The sequence below is a fragment of the Bombina bombina genome, chromosome 4, assembly GCF_027579735.1.
Source record: "Bombina bombina isolate aBomBom1 chromosome 4, aBomBom1.pri, whole genome shotgun sequence".
NCBI classification, from domain to species: Eukaryota; Metazoa; Chordata; class Amphibia; order Anura; family Bombinatoridae; genus Bombina; species Bombina bombina.
Window position 1 is genome coordinate 1,054,517,660 of NC_069502.1, and position 21,484 is coordinate 1,054,539,143.

General features: G+C 38.3%; 1 protein-coding gene across 1 annotated transcript in view; it reads right to left on the reverse strand.

Moving 5' to 3' along the window:
* Positions 1-21,484, reverse strand: part of EML6 (EMAP like 6) — a 540,560-nt gene that overhangs the window by 408,322 nt on the left and 110,754 nt on the right. Inside the window, exons 10-11 of the mRNA XM_053712691.1 lie at positions 5,455-5,667; positions 2,449-2,616 (exon numbers count right to left, since the gene is read on the reverse strand). Of these exons, the coding sequence (XP_053568666.1) occupies positions 2,449-2,616; positions 5,455-5,667 (381 nt within the window). The remainder of the gene's footprint in view (positions 1-2,448; positions 2,617-5,454; positions 5,668-21,484) is intronic.

Sequence of the window (21,484 nt, forward strand, 5' to 3'; positions counted from 1 at the left end):
TCAGCAAGGACAACCCAGGTTGTTCACCAAAAATGGTCCGGCATCTAAACTTACATTTGTGCATTTCAAATAAAGATACCAAGAGAATGAAGAAAATGTGATAATAGGAGTAAATTAGAAAGTTGCTTAAAATTTCATGCTCAATCCGAATCACGAAAGAAAAAATTTGGGTACAGTGTCCCTTTAAAAGAAAGATAACTTAATTGAACACTACAAAATGAGTCTCCAATACAACTGATCTAAATCTCATGTCTTAAAAGGGCATTGAAGTCAAAATTAAATGTTCCTGAAATTTTTTTTTATTTGTGTTATCAAATTTGCCAATTTTTTCTTAATATCCTTAGTTGTAACTCAGGTGTCAACTGTAGATATTTCACATCCCAATGTTCTGCACATACCAGAATATTGTCTTTGTATTTATAAATAGATATTCCTATATATATATATATGTATATATCTATACCTATATAAAATCATTTATATATCTAGGTATAAATATATTGTACCAAAATACCATCAGATTTATATAGAAATATGAATTTAATGAATAAATAGAACATATTCTTCTATGTGAATAACATTTTAATGTGAAATATTTACGGTAAATACACAGTATAACTTTAATAAATATGAATACTGCATAAATGTTTACAGGTATTTTCCACTTTTTTTACTACGTTAACTTATATGGGAAATACATGAATGTACACGTAATATCCTAAATTCAGCTTTTTGCGCGCATCGGGTTAGCGTTCGTCCAAAAACAGTTTTATAGCGGAGTTTGCACTTCTGCGGGAGCGTTAAGTAACACACCACTTGTAATCTGACCCTATATGTTTAAAACTGCATGCACTGCCATCTAATACCCATGAGACATGAACACTTCTGAGCCTACCTCTAATAGGGCCCTGATTCTCATAAACTACTGGCATAGAGAGAAATCATCAGCTTATTTTACTTAGCATAATATTGTTAAAGGGACACTGAACCCAAATTTTTCTTTCATGATTCAGATAGAACATGTAATTTTAAGCAACTTTCTAATTTACGTCTATTATCAATTTTTCTTTGTTCTCTTGCTATCTGTATTTGAAAATAAGGCATCTCAGCTAAGGAGCCAGCTTATTCTTGGTTCAGAACCATGGACAGCACTTGTTTAAAGGTGCTGTCCAATCAGCAAGGACAACTCAGGTTGTTCACCAAAAATGGGCTGGCATCTAAACTTACATTCTTACTTTACAAATAAACATACCAAGAGAATGAAGAGAATTTGATAATAGGAGTAAATTAGAAAGTTGCTTAATATTGCATGCTCTATCTGAATCACAAAATATTTTTTTTGGGTTCAGTGTCCCTTTAAGTAAATATTTAGTGGACTCTCCTTAATGAGATACACATTGCCAAATGTATAAATTGTCTTTAAAACAATTTATTAGGGTCCTCTGATGGGGCTTCTTATAGAGTCTCACCAGACCAGAGAGCTTTAGAGAATCAGGCCCATAGTAATAGATCTGTATAAAGGATACAAAGAGAAAGAGGCACATTTGATAAAACAATAAAATAGAGCTTTTTTAATAACGCAGTCTATCTGCATCATGAAACTTTGACTTCCAGATCCATTTAATGTCCATACTGATGTTTAGGTAATCTTTGTTATTTAACCCCTTAATACATTTTAACGTATATATACATTATGTTGTGCAGTACTTTGCTTATTGTACTGCATGATGTACTGTATATATATACGTCTGAGCTGGAGGAATCTCCAGCATACAAACAGCATGTCACGTTTTAGTAATACGATTTAAAAACTGGCTTTATAATAAAACTAAATAACTGCGCAATGCAATGCCATATCTGAAAATCACATACAACAATAAAAAAGTATATTTTAAATATTTTGTGACAAAACAACAACAACAAAACAGCAGGGTTGTCTGAATATTTAGGGGGAAAAATGGTATTTTAATACAATTATGTATTACTATCACTGCCAAGAAATGTTTTGTGCAAATCTGACAACATACACAGTTATAGACTGGTTGTCAGAATATAAACTGTTAATGAACACAAAAAAGACTGTATTCTATAAGTCCTGTTTGACGCGTGTTAGAAAACTAGTAGTATATATTAAAACTAGTAGTATATATTAAAAGGGCCACTAAACACTAAATACATTTCATACACCTCCTTCTAATCATGAGTGCCACCATTTTGGAACTTAGGTTACACTGCAGGTATCTGAAGGAGAGTGGCTGCACATGTGCAAATGCATCAGCACTGGAATGTAGTAAAATATAGATTTCAAAATGGCAGCACACATGACTAGAGGGGGATGGGGAATAACCTCAATACTATGCTTCTAAAATATAGTTAGTGTTTAATGTCCTTTTAATAATACAAAACAGGAAAACTAGATAAAAGAACAAATAATATATCAACACTTACCTTGTGGTGCAGTTTCAATAATGCCATTGGTGATGCCTTCTGGAATAAACCTCCATTGGAAAACCGAGTGGTCAGCTCCTCCAGTACTCAACACCCATTGAAAGTCATTTGACCAGCGGACATTAGTCACATGTGCTGAATGGCCAACATATTTACGAAATTTAGCCCCTAAACGAGTAAGCAACACTTCTATTAAAGATAGCAATAGCTAACCCCAAATTAGCAAATAATTATTTAAACACATATAAAAATAAATAGGGGATTGCGTGAGCTCCCCAGGACCTTTTAAATGGGTGCACCACCTACAAAGTATCATTACATACATTTATGTTAAACTATCCAATTAATTTGTGCTTTAGATAAGAAATTTTTTATAATAGTACACTAGCTGGCTAGCACAATTTACTGTGGATACGATCAGTAATTATAAAGACAAAAGTTGATCACATTAGAACATACTTAAAGGGACAGTCTAGTCAAAATAAAACTTTCATGATTCAGATAGGGCATGCAATTTTAAACAACTTTTTATTTTACTTTTATCATCAAATTTGCTTTGTTCTTTTGGTATTCTTTGTTGAAAGCTAAACCTGGGTAGGCTCATATGCTAATTTCAAAGCCCTTAAAGTCCGCCCCTCTCAGTGCATTTTGTGTTTTTCACAGCTAGACAGCACTAGTTCATGTGCACCATATATATTACATTGTGTGCTCACTCATTAAGTTATTTACTGGCTATAATGCAAGTCTGTCAAAAGAACTGAAAAAAGTGGGCAGTATATTAATAGAACTGTGTTGGTTATGCAAAACTGTCTCTTTAAAGATGCACATGATATAGCTCTTTTTTTCTAAAGTTGTAGTGGCATTGATATGGGTTTTGAACTTAAATATAATCATAATACATTACATACAATAGCTTGTAAGAAGGTACATGCAAACAACTATGAATCCTTTGAGAGCAAATAATTAATATTTTATATATCTCCCAAAAAAAGGCCAGATTACAAGTGGCGCACTATCATTGGCACAGGCGATATATTGCACGCGCTTTAAAATGTACCGAAAGATTTCGCTGCAAAACTTCAGATACATAGCAGGCATACACAGGTAAATAAATTCCAAAAGGCTTTAATCCATGTAGCAAAACAGAATTGGCCCTCAGCCAAACGTTTCCGCTCTCACAGGAGCTTTCTTCAGTGGAGGCCAAAATAGACATTTGAGCTGAAACGTTTGGCTGAGGGCCAACTCTGTTCCACTATATGGATTAAAGGCTTTTGGAATTTATTTACCTGTGTATGCCTGCTTTGTATCTGAAGGTTTGCGGCCGGATCTTTTGGTACATTTGGAAGTTTACATTATTGATTGGCAAAGCTCCAGGAAGTTGCTTATTGTTGGTCTGTGCCAATCCCATTTGACTCACTATCTATATATATATATACTGTATATATACACACACATATTTAAAAATTAAAAGAACATTTGTGAATATGTGAAGATCATTGGAATGTAAAATATTCCTAACTACCTTCGGGTTTAGTGCCGTAGGTCTAATGCGGTGTTGGGTTAGTGAGTAAGTGATAAATGTTAGTTTTTTTTAAAGCGCGCTATTAAAGTCTATGGGGACGATTTATTAAGCCCCATATTGGCCCCAATGCAGCTGTTTCCGCGCAAACATTCAGGCTTGCCAGAAACATGAGTTAAGAAGCAGCGGTCTTAAGGCCGCTGCTCCTTAACTCGTCCACCACCTCTGAGGCGGCAGACAGCAATCTGCACAATTGTATACGATCGGGTTGATTGACACCCCCTGCTAGCGGCTGATTGGCCGCGAATGTGCAGGACGCGGCCTTGCACAAGCATTTGTAGTGGAATGCTTGTGCAATGATAAATGCCAACAGCGTATGCTGTCGGCATTTATAGATGTGCTGCGGACATGATTGCTACAGCGGATCATGTCCGTTCGCACTTGGATAAATCGGCCCCTATAAGAAGTTGATGCGGTCACAATATCCAAAGTCCTGAAGTTAGCGCACATAAGGATTTGCTCACAAACAAAAAATATACTCTCAACTTGTAAACCGTACACTAACGCGTGTTACAAAATTACTTCCAGGTGTTTTTATGAGCACTAAAGCGATAAATAGTGTTCCACTTGTAATTTGGCCCAATATTGGATAGCATTGTTATCACTGAATGAAGTTTAAATTATTGATATCACCAGAATGTTTAATTATCAAATGTATTTATAACATAAATTAAAAAATTTATTTCATAAATTCACAATTTCTCTTGATATTTTTTCCAGCTGTTAAAAGGATGTAAAATGCCTTGTAACTACACTTGTGTAGTGTTGCAGAATTACTGCAACTAATAATCATTTTTCAAATTCTTCTAATACTAAAGTCCTTCAATATGTATTATCAGACAACTTAGAATAAAAAAATAGCAAAAGTCAATAAAGGATGTATATTCTAAAAAAAAAAAAGATTTTTTTTTTAAAGTGACACTAAGTGCAAAAAATATTTGAGAAAAAAAACATCAAAAAAACATTGCAATACATTTTCAAATAACTCTCAAAAGAATGCTTTTTATACTTAATGATGGGGACATTTACCTGAGACAACAACATTCTACAAAGCTATTAGTTAAAACACTTTTATACCTGTCCCTAATTGGCCACACCAAAGGAGACCAGGAATATGGAATCCAGGCCTTTTTAAGATGTGTATTCTAAAGTGCTCTTGTTTTGCCAGACCTTGTAAATTGGACTAACAAAATTAAAATGCTATAAAAATGGGTTAAAAACATATATTTTGCAATGTAGTGTTCAATTGCTGATACATGCTATTAGCACAAATGTTGGTGCCCTCTGGGCTTGCTCTTAAAATAAAAATGTTTTAAAGAACGCTGATCACAAAACCAATTGAGAAAGGAGTTTTTATTTGCAAATAACGCGCCATTTATCTGCCCATACTAACCCAGACTGATAGAGGACAAATAAATACTGCGTACCTTTTTTCAAGCTGGGAAACCTAAACAATTTGACCAATCCAAAATCATCTCCAGTCACCAAGACTGTGCTCTTGTAATTTGCATCCACTGAGTTGATATCTGTAATATCAGTGTATTTTGGCCATATACCACTGACTTCCGGCCCCACCACACATGTCCATGAAAACCAATGAATAGCTTTGATCTCTTCCTTGCTTGTAAGATGTTTTCCAGCTGCAAAACACAACCTGTATTTGAAATTCACAGCAACAAATACTGTACATACAATGGAGTCTGGTTACACATTTTATTATGTATAAATGATCCCTCGTTGTTTAGTGCAAATAGCAGAAACAACTGTTGTGTGTATGAAGTTTAGGAGACACTACTGCTGTCAAATAAACCAATATAATACTGTATGTAAACGTTACATTTTGTATAATGTGTTCAAAAGAAAGTCTGGAACATTATCTCTGTGGTTACTCACCTCTCTCTCTCTCTCTATACTATATATATATATATATATATATTTGATTATAGAGGTAATGGCAAGCTAGTCAGACAAGTGTATTGCTTACTCTCATTACACTTTGTATAGCAAGAGTCGGAAGAAGAGGATGCTCCGCGTCAGCTGGCTTGAAGATGGACCCACTCCGCTCCGGATGGATGAAGATAGAAGATGCCGCCTGGATGAAGACTTCTGCCCGTCTGGAGGTCCTCTTCTGCCCGTATCGGATGAAGACTTCTGCCCCTCTGGAGGACCACTTGTGCCCGGCTGGGTGACGACGTCTCAAGGTAGGGTGATCTTCAAGGGTTTAGTGTTAGTTTTTATTAAGGGGAGATTGGGTGGGTTTTAGAGTAGGGTTGGGTGTGTGGGTGGTGGTTTTTAATGTTGGGGGGTATTGTATTTTTTTTTACAGGTAAAAGAGCTGATTACTTTGAGGCAATGCCCCGCAAAAATCCCTTTTAAGGGCTATTTGTAATTTAGTATAGGGTAGGGCTTTTTTTTATTTTGGGGGGCTTTTTTATTTTATTAGGGGGATTAGATTAGGTGTAATTAGTTTAAAATTCTTGTAATTATTTTATTTTTTTCTGTAATTTAGTGGGGGGGGTTTCGTACTTTAGTTTATTTAATTTAATTGTAGTTAATTGTAGTTAATTTAGGAAATTATTTTAATTATAGTGTAGTGTTAGGTGTAATTGTAATTTAGGTTAGGTTTTATTTTACTGGTAAATTTGTCTTTATTTTAACTAGGTAGTTATTAAATAGTTAATAACTATTTAATAACTATTGTACCTAGTTAAAATAAATACAAACTTGCCTGTAAAATAAAAATAAACCCTAAGCTAGATACAATGTAACTATTAGTTATATTGTAGCTATCTTAGGGTTTATTTTATAGATAAGTATTTAGTTTTAAATAGGAATAATTTATTTAATTGTAGTAATTTTATTTCGTTTTATTTAAATTATATTAAAGTTAGGGGGGGTGTTAGGGTTATGGTTAGACTTAGGTTTAGGGGTTAATACATTTAACCCTTTGAGTGCTAAGCACTTTGCCACCTGGGTGCTAAGCACATTTTAAGGGTTTTTAATTTTACATTTTTTTAAATATTTTTTTTTAAACTTTTTTTCTTTTCTTTTCAGATCCCCAAGACTTATACCATTGGAAAGGTTAGGCGATTACCTTTCCAACGGTGGGTCTTGGGGGTCTGTAGCTGCTTAGATGCCTGAGATACAGGCTTCTAAGCAGCATGCCCCTTTCCCTATATTGTCAATTGTCATTTTTAAATAAAGTTGTGCGGTGACGTCATCACGTCATTACGCGTGACATCATCTTGTCATTACGCGTGACGTCACCACGCAAAACGGAAAGCCCCGGCGATGCCTGTCACTCTACAAGCACGATCGGTAGGAGCGAGGTGGGAGAGTGCTAGTGACGGCTCTGAGCCGTCGTTAGCACCTGAGTGAGAAACTCTGCGACGGCTCAGAGCCGTCTTTAGCACTCAAGGGGTTAATTTAGTTGCGGCGACGTTTGGGGCGGGGGATTAGGGGTTAATAAATGTAGGTAGGTGTTGCGATGTTAGGGACGGCAGATTAGGGGTTAATAAAATGTAACTAGTGTTTGCGAGGCGGGAGTGCAGCGGTTTAGGGGTTAATATATTTATTGAAGTGGCGGCGATGTCCGATCGGCAGATTAGGGATTAAAAACTTTAGTTAACTGTTTGCGATGTGGGGGGGGGGGCTCGGTTTAGGGGTTAATAGGTAGTTTATGGGTGTTAGTGTACTTTTTAGCACTTTAGTTAAAGGGACACTGTACCCAAATTTTTTCTTTTGTAATTCAGAAAGAGCATGCAATTTTAAGAAACTTTCTAATTTACTCCTATTATCAATTTTTCTTTGTTCTCTTGCTATCATTATTTGAAAAAGAAGGCATCTAAGCTTTTTTTTGGTTTCAGTACTCTGGACAGCACTTTTTTATTGGTGGATGAATTTATCCACCAATCAGTAAGGACAACCCAGGTTGTTCGCCAAAAATGGGCCGGCATCTAAACTTACATTCTTGCATTTCAAATAAAGATACCAAGAGAATGAAGAAAATTTGATAATAGGAGTAAATTAGAAAGTTGTTTAAAATGTAATGCTCAATCTGAATCACGAAAGAAAATTTTTGGGTACAGTGTCCCTTTAAGAGTTTTATGTTTTAAATGCGGTAGGAGTCTTGAAAGGAGAGGGTCTACCGCTCACTTTCGTAATACCGGCGTTAGGAAAATCTCATTAAAAAGATAGGATACGCAATTGACGTAAGGGGATTTGCAGTATGCTCAAGTCGCGGAAAAAAAGTGAGCGGTACACCTGTACCTGTCAGACTCGTAATACCAGCGGGCGTTAAAAAGCAGCGTTGGGACCTCTCAACGCTGCTTTTTAAGGCTAACGCAAGACTCGTAATCTAGCCGATTGTTTCTTATTATTATTTTTAAACAACATATAATTATGTATTCTTTAGTAGTCTTTATATAATATGTTTAATATTTAAATGTATAGGTACATTTTATATATAAAATATTACAGTCAACATAATTCTCAAAGGGATAGAAAGAAAGTCAAAATTAAAAATGCATGATTCAGATAGAGCATATCATTTTAAAACACTTTTAAATTCACTTCTATTTTCAAATGTGCTTTGTTCTCTTGGTATTCCTTGTTGAAAAAGAATGCACACATATCCTACACTAGTAGGAGCTAGCTGCTGATTGGTGCCTGCACACTTTTGTCTCCTGTGATTGGCTAACTAGATGTGTTCAGTTAGCTGCCAGTAGTGCAATGCCGTTCCTTCAGCAAAAAGATAACAAGAGAATGAAGCTAATTTGATAATAAAAGTAAACAGGAATGTTGTTTAAAATTGTATGGTCTATCCAAATCATGAAAGAAAATGTTGGGGTTTCCTTTCCCTTTAAATATTCATATTTTTTATTAAATATGTCTGTACGCATTTTACAAGTCTTAGACTGTTTCACATTAGGTAATACTATTTGTAACAGGCATTTTGACCCTTTAAGTCCATAGATGAACCTTAAAATTTGAGTCCATTAACAACAGCATACAAGCTAAAAATCTTTAATAGACTCATTGTGAACTAAGCTTAATTTCTGCTGCGATAATTTGGCAAGTGCAAAGGAAAGTCCAACTTTAGTAAACTGCCAGATGGTGTTAACTTTCTCAATAGCCATTTTAACCTCTTAAAGGTACATTATGCACTCATTTTTTCTTTGCATAAATGTTTTGTAGATGATCTATTTATATAGCCCCTAAAGTTTTCTTTTTAAAAATTTTTATAGTTTTGCTTATTTTTAAATAACATTGCTCTGATTTTCAGACTCCTAACCAAGCCCCAAAGTTTTATGTGAATACTGTCAGCTACCTTCTCCAGCTTGCTCCTGTTTGTGTAACGGGTCTTTTCATATGCAAAAGAAGGGGGAGGGGGGAGTGTCTTATCTCCCACTTGCAGTGGGCTTTCCGGCCACCTTTTCAACAGAGCTAAACTTAGAACTTCTAAGTAAGTTTTAAAACAGTTTTATACTGGATTTTTATATCAGGATCTGTGCATCTTATTCTTTATAGTAGTGTCTATTACATGCAGTTATATGAAAATGAGTGTATACTGTCCCTTTAAGGACCTGAAATTTCAGAGAAAAACTTGCCCAAAGGACCAGAGAATTGGTAGCATTTTTGCTATCACTCCATTTAAAGGGTTACTGAACCCAAAAATTGTCTTTCATGATACAAATAGAGCATGCAATTTTAAGCAACTTTGTAATTTACTACTATTAGCAATTTTTCTTTGTTCACTTGCTATCTTCATTTAAAAAAGCAGGAATGTAAGCTTACGAGCCGGCCCATCTTTGGTTCAGCACCTGGGTTTGCTCTTGCCGATTGGTGGCTAAATGCAGCCATCAATCAGCAAGCGCTATCCAGGGTGCTGAACCGAAAATTGGCTGGCTTGTAAGCTTACATTCCTGCTTTTTCAAATAAAGATACAAAGAGAACGACGTGCTGATTGGTGGCTAAATGTAGCCACTAATCAGTAAGCGCTATTCAGGATGCTGAACCAAAAATGGGCCGGCTACTAAGAGAATGAAGAAAATGTGATAATAGAAATCAGTACATTAGAAATTTGGGTTCAGCGTCCCTTTAAGTATAGCATTGTATCGTGTATTGTGTATATGCTTTTTTTTCATAAACATGATAGCTGTATTATGTTTAAAGTCACATGTACCATACACCTGCGTGAAATTCCTAAATCTACCTTTTTTTATCAAGAACAGTTGACAACCTTATTTCCTATTATTACTATATATCAGGCAATGACAGATGACAATTACAATCTCAATATAAGGTTTTGCAGTATTTTTTCAGAATCATCTCATCATTCTTAAGAAATGGAAAACATGTAACATAAAAACCTGCTAACTACAGATCACAAGTTTCCTATCAGTATAAAAGGATTAACTGAGTTTATAAACCACAAGAATGTCAAGCAGTGGGGGAGTTTAACCCCTTAATGACCACAGCACTTTTCCATTTTCTGTCCGTTTGGGACCAAGGCTATTTTTACATTTTTGTGGTGTTTGCGTTTAGCTGTAATTTTCCTCTTGCTCATTTACTGTACCCACACATATTATATACCGTTTTTCTCGCCATTAAATGGACTTTCAAAATATACCATTATTTTCATCATATCTTATAATTTACTATAAAAAATATTATAAAATATGAGGAAAAAATGGAAAAAAACACACTTTTTCTAACTTTGACCCCCAAAATCTGTTACACATCTACAACCACCAAAAAACACCCATGCTAAATAGTTTCTAAATTTTGTCCTGAGTTTAGAAATACTCAATGTTTACATGTTCTTTGCTTTTTTTGCAAGTTATAGGGCTATAAGTACAAGTAGCACTTTGCCATTTCCAAACCACTTTTTTTCAAAATTAGCGCTAGTTACATTGGGACACTAATATCTTTCAGGAATCTCTGAATATCCCATGACCTGTATATATTTTTTTTTAGAAGACAACCCAAAGTATTGATCTAGGCCCATTTTGGTATATTTCATGGCACCATTTCACCGCCGAATGCGATCAAATAAAAAAATTATTTTACTTTTTCACAAATTTTTTCACAAACTTTAGGTTTCTCACTGAAATTATTTACAAACAACTATGGAATAAATGGTTGTAAATGCTTCTCTGGGATCCCCTTTGTTCATAAATAGCAGACATATATGGCTTTGGCTTTGCTTTTTGGTAATTAGAAGGCTGCTAAATGCCACTGCGCACCAACCGTGTATTATGCCCAGCAGTGAATGGGTTAATTAGGGAGCATGTAGGGAGCTTCTAGGGTTAATTTTAGCTCTAGTGTAGTGTAGTAGACAACCCCAAGTATTGATCTAGGCCCATTTTGGTATATTTCATGCCACCATTTCACCGCCAAAAGCAATCAAATAAAAAAAAATTGTTCACTTTTTCAAACTTTAGGTTTTTCACTAAAATTATTTACAAACAGCTTGTGCAATTATCGCACAAATGGTTTTAAATGCTTCTCTGGGATCCCCTTTGTTCATAAATAGCAGACATATATGGCTTTGGCGTTGCTTTTTGGTAATTATAAGGCCGCTAAATGCTGCTGCGCATCACATGTGTATTATGGCCAGCAGTGAAGGGGTTAATTAGGTAGTTTGTAGGGAGCTTGCAGGGTTAATTTTAGCTTTAGTGTAGAGATCAGACTCCCACCTGACACATCCCACCCCCTGATCCCTCCCAAACAGCACTCTTCCCTCCCCCACCCCACAATTGTCCCCGCCATCTTAAGTACTGGCAGAAAGTCTGCCAGTACTAAAATAAAAGGTATAAAAAAAAAATAAAAAAAAATTTTTTAAGCATATTTACATATGCTGCTATGTAGGGTCCCCCCTTAGCCCCCAACCTCCCTGATCCCCCCAAAATAGCTCCCTAACCCTCCCCCTCTGCCTTATTGGGGCCATCTTGGGTACTGGCAGCTGTCTGCCAGTACCCAGTTTGCAAATAAAAATGTTGTTTTTTTATGTTTTACTATTTGTTTCTGTAGTGTAGCTTCCCCCCCACAGTCCAATACCCCACCAGCCAAACCGATCACTAAAAAAAACCATATTAACCCCTTTGATCCCCACTTCTAAGAAAAACATTTTCTGTAGCTTAGTGGTTCCCACCCGCTCCCTCCCCGTGCACGCGCCCGCCCGGCCTCCCCGTGCACGCGCGCGCGTCCGTGCGCGTCCCCCCCCGGTCGTCCCCCGCCCCCGATCCCGCCCCCCTCCGCATCACAAAGGCCATCGATGGCCGCCACCCACCTCCCACACCGGCTCCCACCCACCAACGAAGGTAGCCGTTAATGTCCGGTGCAGAGAGGGCCACAGAGTGGCTCTCTCTGCACCGGATGGCTACAAATGGTTATTGCAGGATGCCTCGATATCGAGGCATCACTGCAATAACCGGAAAGCAGCTGGAAGCGAGCAGGATCGCTTCCAGCTGCTTTCCAAACCGAGGACGGGCAGGGTACGTTCTCAGGCATTAACTGCCTTTTTTTTGAGGACGTACCCTGCACGTCCTCGGTCATTAAGGGGTTAAAGAAGAATCTTTATTAGATCAAGACATGTCAATGAAGCATTACAAAAGGGCAAATAAAAGCAAGTTTAAATCAGTTTGGGAAGCTTTAAGGGTATATGAGGTGTAAAACGGATACTTTTACATAAGACCTTAGATAATAGTTTACCACATGCCTTTAGGTTCCTTATTGCTGCTTTAGGGGTTGTCTAAGCACGATTCTTGTTCTAGAATGCAGGCTACAGTATGGCTTCTTCTCCACATTAGGTGGGTACAGCAAACATAGTTTCAAATCTTTCTTCAGTGTCAGTGTTTGGCATGTTAAAGAGACATAAAGGAGTAAAATGCTCTAATGTGCTATTCTACTATTGCTTGAAAAGAACTTGGTGCTTAGTTAAACACATAGTTTAAGTCAGCTCTACATGGGCAATGTTCTGATAATCCAGATCTGAACACAGACAGTAAATGACGGATATGTGTATATTCTGCCCCCCGCTCAAAGGCGTAATTCCGGACCAGCAGTACATTGCTGCTCCAGAGTAGAATTGAACTATGTGTTTACCCCATTTAAAAAGGTTAAACAAAAAGTTCTGTTTAAGCAATAATTAAATGCCTCTGCACATCAGATCATTCTTTTTGGCCCTTAAGTAAATTTGGTCAAACAAACACTTTACAGTAAGATCATTGCTAATATACACTGAGATTACGAGTTTTGCGCTAAACAGGGTGCAAAACTAACGCCAGAAAAGTTGCGTTATTTCACCCTCCATAGCGCTGCTATTATAAGTTACTAAAAACCTCCTTGTGCGTGCGATATGGTGGCGTTAAGCTCCATACCGCACAAAATCCAAGGGCTGCTTTGACGTGCTCGTGCACGCTTTCTCCCATAGACATCAATGGAGAGAGTGTTTGAAAAAAAAACACCTGCGATTGCAGAAGGAAAAATCTCCGTAACGCAACCCCATTGATGTCTATGGGGAAAAGAAAGTTACGTTTAAACCTAACACCCTAACATAAACCCCAAGTCTAAACACCCCTACATCACCGACACCTAAATAAAGTTATTAACCCTAATCTGCTGCTCCCCGACATCACCGCCACTATAATAAAGCTATTAACCCCTATTCTGCCTCTCCCCGACATCACCGCCACTATAATAAAGTTATTAACCCCTATTCCGCCGCTCACAACACTATAATAAAGTTATTAACCATTAAACCTCCGGCCTCCCACATCTCCGAAACTAATTAAACCTATTAAGCCCTAAAACTCCGGCCTCCCACATCTTTGCAACTAAATAAACCTAGCAACCCCTAAACCGTCGGCCCCCACAATGCAAAACACTAAATTAAACTATTAACCCCTAAACTTAACACCTCCCTAACTTTAAATTAAAATTACAATATAACTATATTTAAATAAATGAAAACTTACCTGTGAAATAAAAAAAAAACTAAGTTTAAACTATAAATGAACCTAACATAAACAAAATAAAAAAACTACCAATTAAAAAATCTAAATGTCAAATTTAAAAAACCTAACAATACAAGAAAAATTAAAAAAACTAAAATTACAAAAAATAATAATATATAAATGTTACAATATAACTATTGTAATAATAAAATTACAATAAAACTATATTTAAATAAATAAAAACTTACCTGTGAAATAAAATAAACCTAACATTAAACTATAAATTAACCTAACCTTACTATTCTAATAAAATAAAAAAATACTTCCAATTAAAATATCTAAATTACACATTTAAAAAAAAAAAAAAACACTACGAAAAAAATAAAAAAATCTAAAATTACGAAAAATAATAAACACTAAATTACGAAAAATAAAAAACACTAAGCTTACAAAAAATAATAAACAGAATTATCAAACATAAAAACAATTACACCTAATATAATAGCCCTATAAAAAATTAAAAAGCCCCCCAAAATAAAACATCCCCTAGCCTACGATAAACTACCAATAGCCCTTAAAAGGGCCTTTTGTAGGGCATTGCCCTAAGTTAAACAGATCTTTTACCTGTAAAAAAAAAAGTCCCTCCAACAGTAAAACCCACCACCCAGCCAACCCCCCCAAAATAAAAAAACCTAACTCTAAAAAAAAACTAAGCTACCCATTGCCCCTAAAGGGGCATTTGTATGGACATTGCAATTAAAAGGGCATTCAACTCTTTTTCATTGCCCTTAAAAGGGCATTTAGCTCTTTTCAAAAGCCCAAACCCTAATTTGAAAAAAGCACCCCAAAAAATAAAAAAATACCTAACACTAACCCCAGAATATCTACTCATGGTTGCTGAAGTCCGGACATCCAGGCGGAGAGAAGTCTTCATCCAGGCGGCGACTTCTTCATCCATCGTCTTCTATCTTTATCCCGGCGGCGCAGCAAAGACATCCAGCGCAGAGCGTCCTCTTCATATGGTCCTGCCGTACACTGAAACTTCAATGCAAGGCATGCCATTTCAAAATGGTGTACCTTGCTTTCCTATTGGCTGATTTGATTCTTCAAATTCAAATCAGCCAATAGGATGAGAACTACTGAAATCCTATTGGCCGATTTGAACAGCCAATAGGATTTTAGAAGCTCTCATCCTATTGGCTTATTTGAATTTGAAGAATCAAATCAGCCAATAGGAATGCAAGGTACACCATTTTGAAACGGCTACCTTGCATTGAAGCTTCAGTGTAAAGTGGGGACCGTATGAAGAGGACGCTCCGCGCTGGATGTCTTTGCCGCTCCGCTCCACCAGGATGAAGATAGAAGATGCCCCCCCGCGATGGATGAGGATGTTGCCGCCTGGATAAAGACTTCTCGCTGCCTGGATGTCTGGACTTCAGCAACCGTGAGTAGATATTCTGGGGTTAATGTTAGGTATATTTTTTATTTTTTGGGGTGAGTTTTTTTCAGATTAGGTTTTGGGCTTTTGAAAAAGAGCTAAATGCCCTTTATTTTGGGGGGTTTGTTGGGTGGTGGGTTTTACTGTTGAGGGGTCTTTGTATTTTTGTTACAGGTAAAAGGGCTGTTTAACTTAGGGCAATGCCCTAGAAAAGGCCCTTTTAAGAGCTATTGGTAGTTTATTGTAGGCTAGGGGGGGTTATTTGGGGGGGTATTTTTATAGGGCTATTAAATTAGGTGTAATTGTTTTTATTCTTGATAATTTTGTTTATTATTTTTGTAAGCTTAGTGTTTTTTATTTTTCGTAATTTAGTGTTTATTATTTTTGGTAATTTTAGATTTTTTTATTTTTTTGCAGTGTTTTTTTTTTTTAAATGTGTAATTTAGATATTTTAATTGGAAGTATTTTTTTATTTTATTAGAATAGTAAGGTTAGGTTAATTTATAGTTTAATGTTAGGTTTATTTTATTTATTTAAATATAGTTATATTGTAATTTTAATTTAAAGTTAGGGGGTGTTAGGTTTAGGGGTTAATAGTTTCATTTAGTGTTTTGCATTGTGGGCGGTCGGCGGTTTAGGGGTTAATAGATTTATTTAGTGGCGGAGATGTGGGAGGCCGCAGGTTTAGGGGTTAATAAGTTTATTTAGTTGCGGAGATGTGCGAGGTCGGAGGTTTAGGGGTAATAACTTTTTTATAGTGGCGGTGATGTCGGGGAGAGGCAGAAACATAATTTATGCTTACCTGATAAATTCCTTTCTCCTGTAGTGTAGTCAGTCCACGGGTCATCATTACTTCTGGGATATTAACTCCTCCCCAACAGGAAGTGCAAGAGGATCACCCAAGCAGAGCTGCTATATAGCTCCTCCCCTCTACGTCACACCCAGTCATTCGACCGAGAACCAAACGAGAAAGGAGAAACTATAGGGTGCAGTGGTGACTGGAGTATAATTTAAAAATTTAGACCTGCCATAAAAAACAGGGCGGGCCGTGGACTGACTACACTACAGGAGAAAGGAATTTATCAGGTAAGCATAAATTATGTTTTCTCCTGTTAAGTGTAGTCAGTCCACGGGTCATCATTATTTCTGGGATACCAATACCAAAGCTAAAGTACACGGATGACGGGAGGGACAGGCAGGATCTTTATACAGAAGGGACCACTGCCTGAAGAACCTTTCTCCCAAAAACAGCCTCCGAAGAAGCAAAAGTGTCAAATTTGTAAAATTTGGAAAAAGTATGAAGAGAAGACCAAGTTGCAGCCTTGCAAATCTGTTCAACAGAGGCCTCGTTCTTAAAGGCCCAAGTGGAAGCCACAGCTCTAGTGGAATGAGCTGTAATTCTTTCAGGAGGCTGCTGTCCAGCAGTCTCATAGGCTAAACGTATTATGCTACGAAGCCAAAAAGAGAGAGAGGTAGCAGAAGCTTTTTGACCTCTCCTCTGTCCAGAATAAACGACAAACAGGGAAGAAGTTTGGCGAAAATCTTTAGTTGCCTGTAAATAAAATTTCAGGGCACGGACTACATCTAGATTGTGCAGAAGTCGTTCCTTCTTTGAAGAAGGATTAGGACACAATGATGGCACAACAATCTCTTGATTGATATTCTTGTTAGTGACAACCTTAGGTAAGAACCCAGGTTTAGTACGCAGAACTACCTTATCTGAATGAAAAATCAGATACGGAGAATCACAATGTAAGGCTGATAACTCAGAGACTCTACGAGCCGAGGAAATAGCCATTAAAAACAGAACTTTCCAAGATAACAGCTTGATATCAATGGAATGAAGGGGTTCAAACGGAACACCCTGTAAAACGTTAAGAACTAAATTTAAGCTCCATGGTGGAGCAACAGTTTTAAACACAGGCTTAATCCTGGCCAAAGCCTGGCAAAAAGCCTGAACGTCTGGAACTTCTGACAGACGTTTGTGTAAAAGGATGGACAGAGCTGAGATCTGTCCCTTTAAGGAACTAGCAGATAAACCCTTTTCTAAACCCTCTTGTAGAAAAGACAATATCCTAGGAATCCTAACCTTACTCCATGAGTAACTCTTGGATTCGCACCAATGTAAGTATTTACGCCATATTTTATGGTAAATCCTTCTGGTAACAGGTTTCCTAGCCTGTATTAAGGTATCAATAACTGACTCCGAAAAACCACGCTTTGATAAAATCAAGCGTTCAATTTCCAAGCAGTCAGCTTCAGAGAAATTAGATTTTGATGTTTGAAAGGACCCTGAATTAGAAGGTCCTGTCTCAGAGGCAGAGACCAAGGTGGACAGGATGACATGTCCACTAGATCTGCATACCAGGTCCTGCGTGGCCACGCAGACGCTATTAGAATTACCGATGCTCTTTCCTGTTTGATCCTGGCAATCAATCGAGGAAGCATCGGGAAGGGTGGAAACACATAGGCCATCCCGAAGGTCCAAGGTGCTGTCAAAGCATCTACCAGGACTGCTCCCGGGTCCCTGGACCTGGACCCGTAACAAGGAAGCTTGGCGTTCTGGCGAGACGCCATGAGATCTATCTCTGGTTTGCCCCAAAGTCGAAGTATTTGGGCAAAGACCTCCGGATGAAGTTCCCACTCCCCCGGATGAAAAGTCTGACGACTTAGGAAATCCGCCTCCCAGTTCTCCACTCCAGGAATGTGGATCGCTGACAGGTGGCAAGAGTGAGACTCTGCCCAGCGAATTATCTTTGATACTTCCATCATTGCTAGGGAGCTTCTTGTCCCTCCTTGATGGTTGATGTAAGCTACAGTCGTGATGTTGTCCGACTGAAACCTGATGAACCCCCGAGTTGTTAACTGAGGCCAAGCCAGAAGGGCATTGAGAACTGCTCTCAATTCCAGAATGTTTATTGGAAGGAGACTCTCCTCGTGAGTCCATGATCCCTGAGCCTTCAGGGAATTCCAGACAGCGCCCCAACCTAGTAGGCTGGCGTCTGTTGTTACAATCGTCCAATCTGGTCTGCTGAATGGTATCCCCCTGGACAGATGTGGCTGAGAAAGCCACCATAGAAGAGAATTTCTGGTCTCTTGATCCAGATTCAGAGTAGGGGACAAGTCTGAGTAATCCCCATTCCACTGACTTAGCATGCACAATTGCAGCGGTCTGAGATGTAGGCGTGCAAAGGGTACTATGTCCATTGCCGCTACCATTAAGCCGATTACCTCCATGCATTGAGCCACTGACGGGTGTTGAATGGAATGAAGGACACGGCAAGCATTTTGAAGCTTTGTTAACCTGTCTTCTGTCAGGTAAATCTTCATTTCTACAGAATCTATAAGAGTCCCCAAGAAGGGAACTCTTGTGAGTGGTAAGAGAGAACTCTTCTCTTCGTTCACCTTCCACCCATGCGACCTTAGAAATGCCAGTACTAACTCTGTATGAGACTTGGCAGTTTGAAAGCTTGACGCTTGTATCAGAATGTCGTCTAGGTACGGAGCCACCGAAATTCCTTGCGGTCTTAGTACCGCCAGAAGAGAGCCCAGAACCTTTGTGAAGATTCTTGGAGCCGTAGCCAACCCGAATGGAAGAGCTACAAACTGGTAATGCCTGTCTAGGAAGGCAAACCTTAGATACCGGTAATGATCTTTGTGAATCGGTATATGAAGGTAGGCATCCTTTAAATCCACTGTGGTCATGTACTGACCCTTTTGGATCATGGGTAAGATTGTCCGAATAGTTTCCATTTTGAACGATGGAACTCTTAGGAATTTGTTTAGGATCTTTAAATCCAAGATTGGTCTGAAGGTTCCTTCTTTCTTGGGAACCACAAACAGATTTGAGTAAAACCCTTGTCCGTGTTCCGGCCGCGGAACCGGATGGATCACTCCCATTAGTAAAAGATCTTGTACACAGCGTAGAAACGCCTCTTTCTTTATCTGGTTTGTTGACAACCCTGAAATATGAAATCTCCCTTTTGGGGGAGAGGCTTTGAAGTCCAGAAGATATCCCTGAGATATGATCTCTAACGCCCAGGGATCCTGGAATCTCTTGCCCAAGCCTGGGCGAAGAGAGAAAGTCTGCCCCCCACTAGATCCGTTCCCGGATCGGGGGCCCTCACTTTATGCTGTCTTAGGGGCAGCAGCAGGTTTTCTGGCCTGCTTGCCCTTGTTCCAGGACTGGTTAGGTTTCCAGCCTTGTCTGTAGCAAGCAACAGCTCCTTCCTGTTTTGGTGCAGAGGAAGTTGATGCTGCTCCTGCCTTGAAGTTACGAAAGGCACGAAAATTAGACTGTCTAGCCCTAGGTTTGGCTCTGTCTTGAGGCAGGGCATGGCCTTTACCTCCTGTAATGTCAGCGATAATTTCTTTCAAACCGGGCCCGAATAAGGTCTGCCCTTTGAAAGGTATGTTAAGTAATTTAGATTTAGAAGTAACATCAGCTGACCAGGATTTTAGCCACAGCGCTCTGCGCGCCTGAATGGCGAATCCGGAATTCTTAGCCGTAAGTTTAGTTAAATGTACTACGGCATCAGAAATAAATGAATTAGCTAGCTTAAGGGTTTTAAGCTTGTGTGTAATCTCATCTAATGGAGCTGAGTCAAGGGTCTCTTCCAGAGACTCAAACCAAAATGCTGCTGCAGCCGTGACAGGCGCAATGCATGCAAGGGGTTGCAATATAAAACCTTGTTGAACAAACATTTTCTTAAGGTAACCCTCTAACTTTTTATCCATTGGATCTGAAAAGGCACAGCTATCCTCCACCGGGATAGTGGTACGCTTAGCTAAAGTAGAAACTGCTCCCTCCACCTTAGGGACCGTTTGCCATAAGTCCCGTGTGGTGGCGTCTATTGGAAACATCTTTCTGAATATAGGAGGGGGTGAGAAAGGCACACCGGGTCTATCCCACTCCTTAGTAACAATTTCAGTAAGTCTCTTAGGTATAGGAAAAACGTCAGTACTCGACGGTACCCGCAAAATATTTATCCAACCTACACATTTTCTCTGGTATTGCAACTGTGTTACAATCATTCAGAGCCGCTAACACCTCCCCTAGTAATACACGGAGGTTTTCCAGCTTAAACTTAAAATTTGAAATGTCTGAATCCAGTTTATTTGGATCAGATCCGTCACCCGCAGAATGAAGCTCTCCGTCCTCATGTTCTGCAAATTGTGACGCAGTATCTGACATGGCCCTAATATTATCAGCGCACTCTGTTCTCACCCCAGAGTGATCTCGCTTACCTCTAAGTTCTGGTAATTTAGACAAAACTTCAGTCATAACATTAGCCATGTCCTGTAGTGTGATTTGTAATGGCCGCCCTGAAGTACTCGGCGTTACAATATCACGCACCTCCCGAGCGGGAGATGCAGGTACTGACACGTGAGGCAAGTTAGTCGGCATAACTTCCCCCTCGTTGTTTGGTGAATGATGTTCAATTTGTACAGAATGACTTTTATTTAAAGTAGCATCAATGCAATTAGTACATAAATTTCTATTGGGCTCCACCTTGGCTTTTGCACATATAGCACAGAGATATTCCTCTGAGTCAGACATGTTTAACAAACTAGCAATTAAACTAGCAAGCTTGGAAATACTTTTCACTCAAATTACAAGTAATATGGAAAACGCACTGTGCCTTTAAGAAGCACAGAAAAAAATTATGACAGTTGAATAACAATGAACCGGAGAAATTATAAAAACCAAATTTTTCCCGGTAAACGCATAAATTTAGCAAAGGATTGCCCCCATTAGTAATGGATAACTAACCCTTAATAGCAGAAAAAAATGTACAACATATAAACGTTTTTTATCACAGTCAAAGCACAATCTCACAGGTCTGCTGTGAGTGATTACCTCCCTCAAAATAATTTTTGAAGACCCTTGAGCTCTGTAGAGACGATCCGCATCATGCAGGGAGAGAAACAGACTTTTGACTGAATTTTTGATGCGTAGCAAAAGCGCCAAAATAGGCCCCTCCCCCTCACACACAGCAGTGAGGGAAGTTCAGTAAACTGTCTTAAATTAAAATAAACGACAGCCAAGTGGAAAAACAG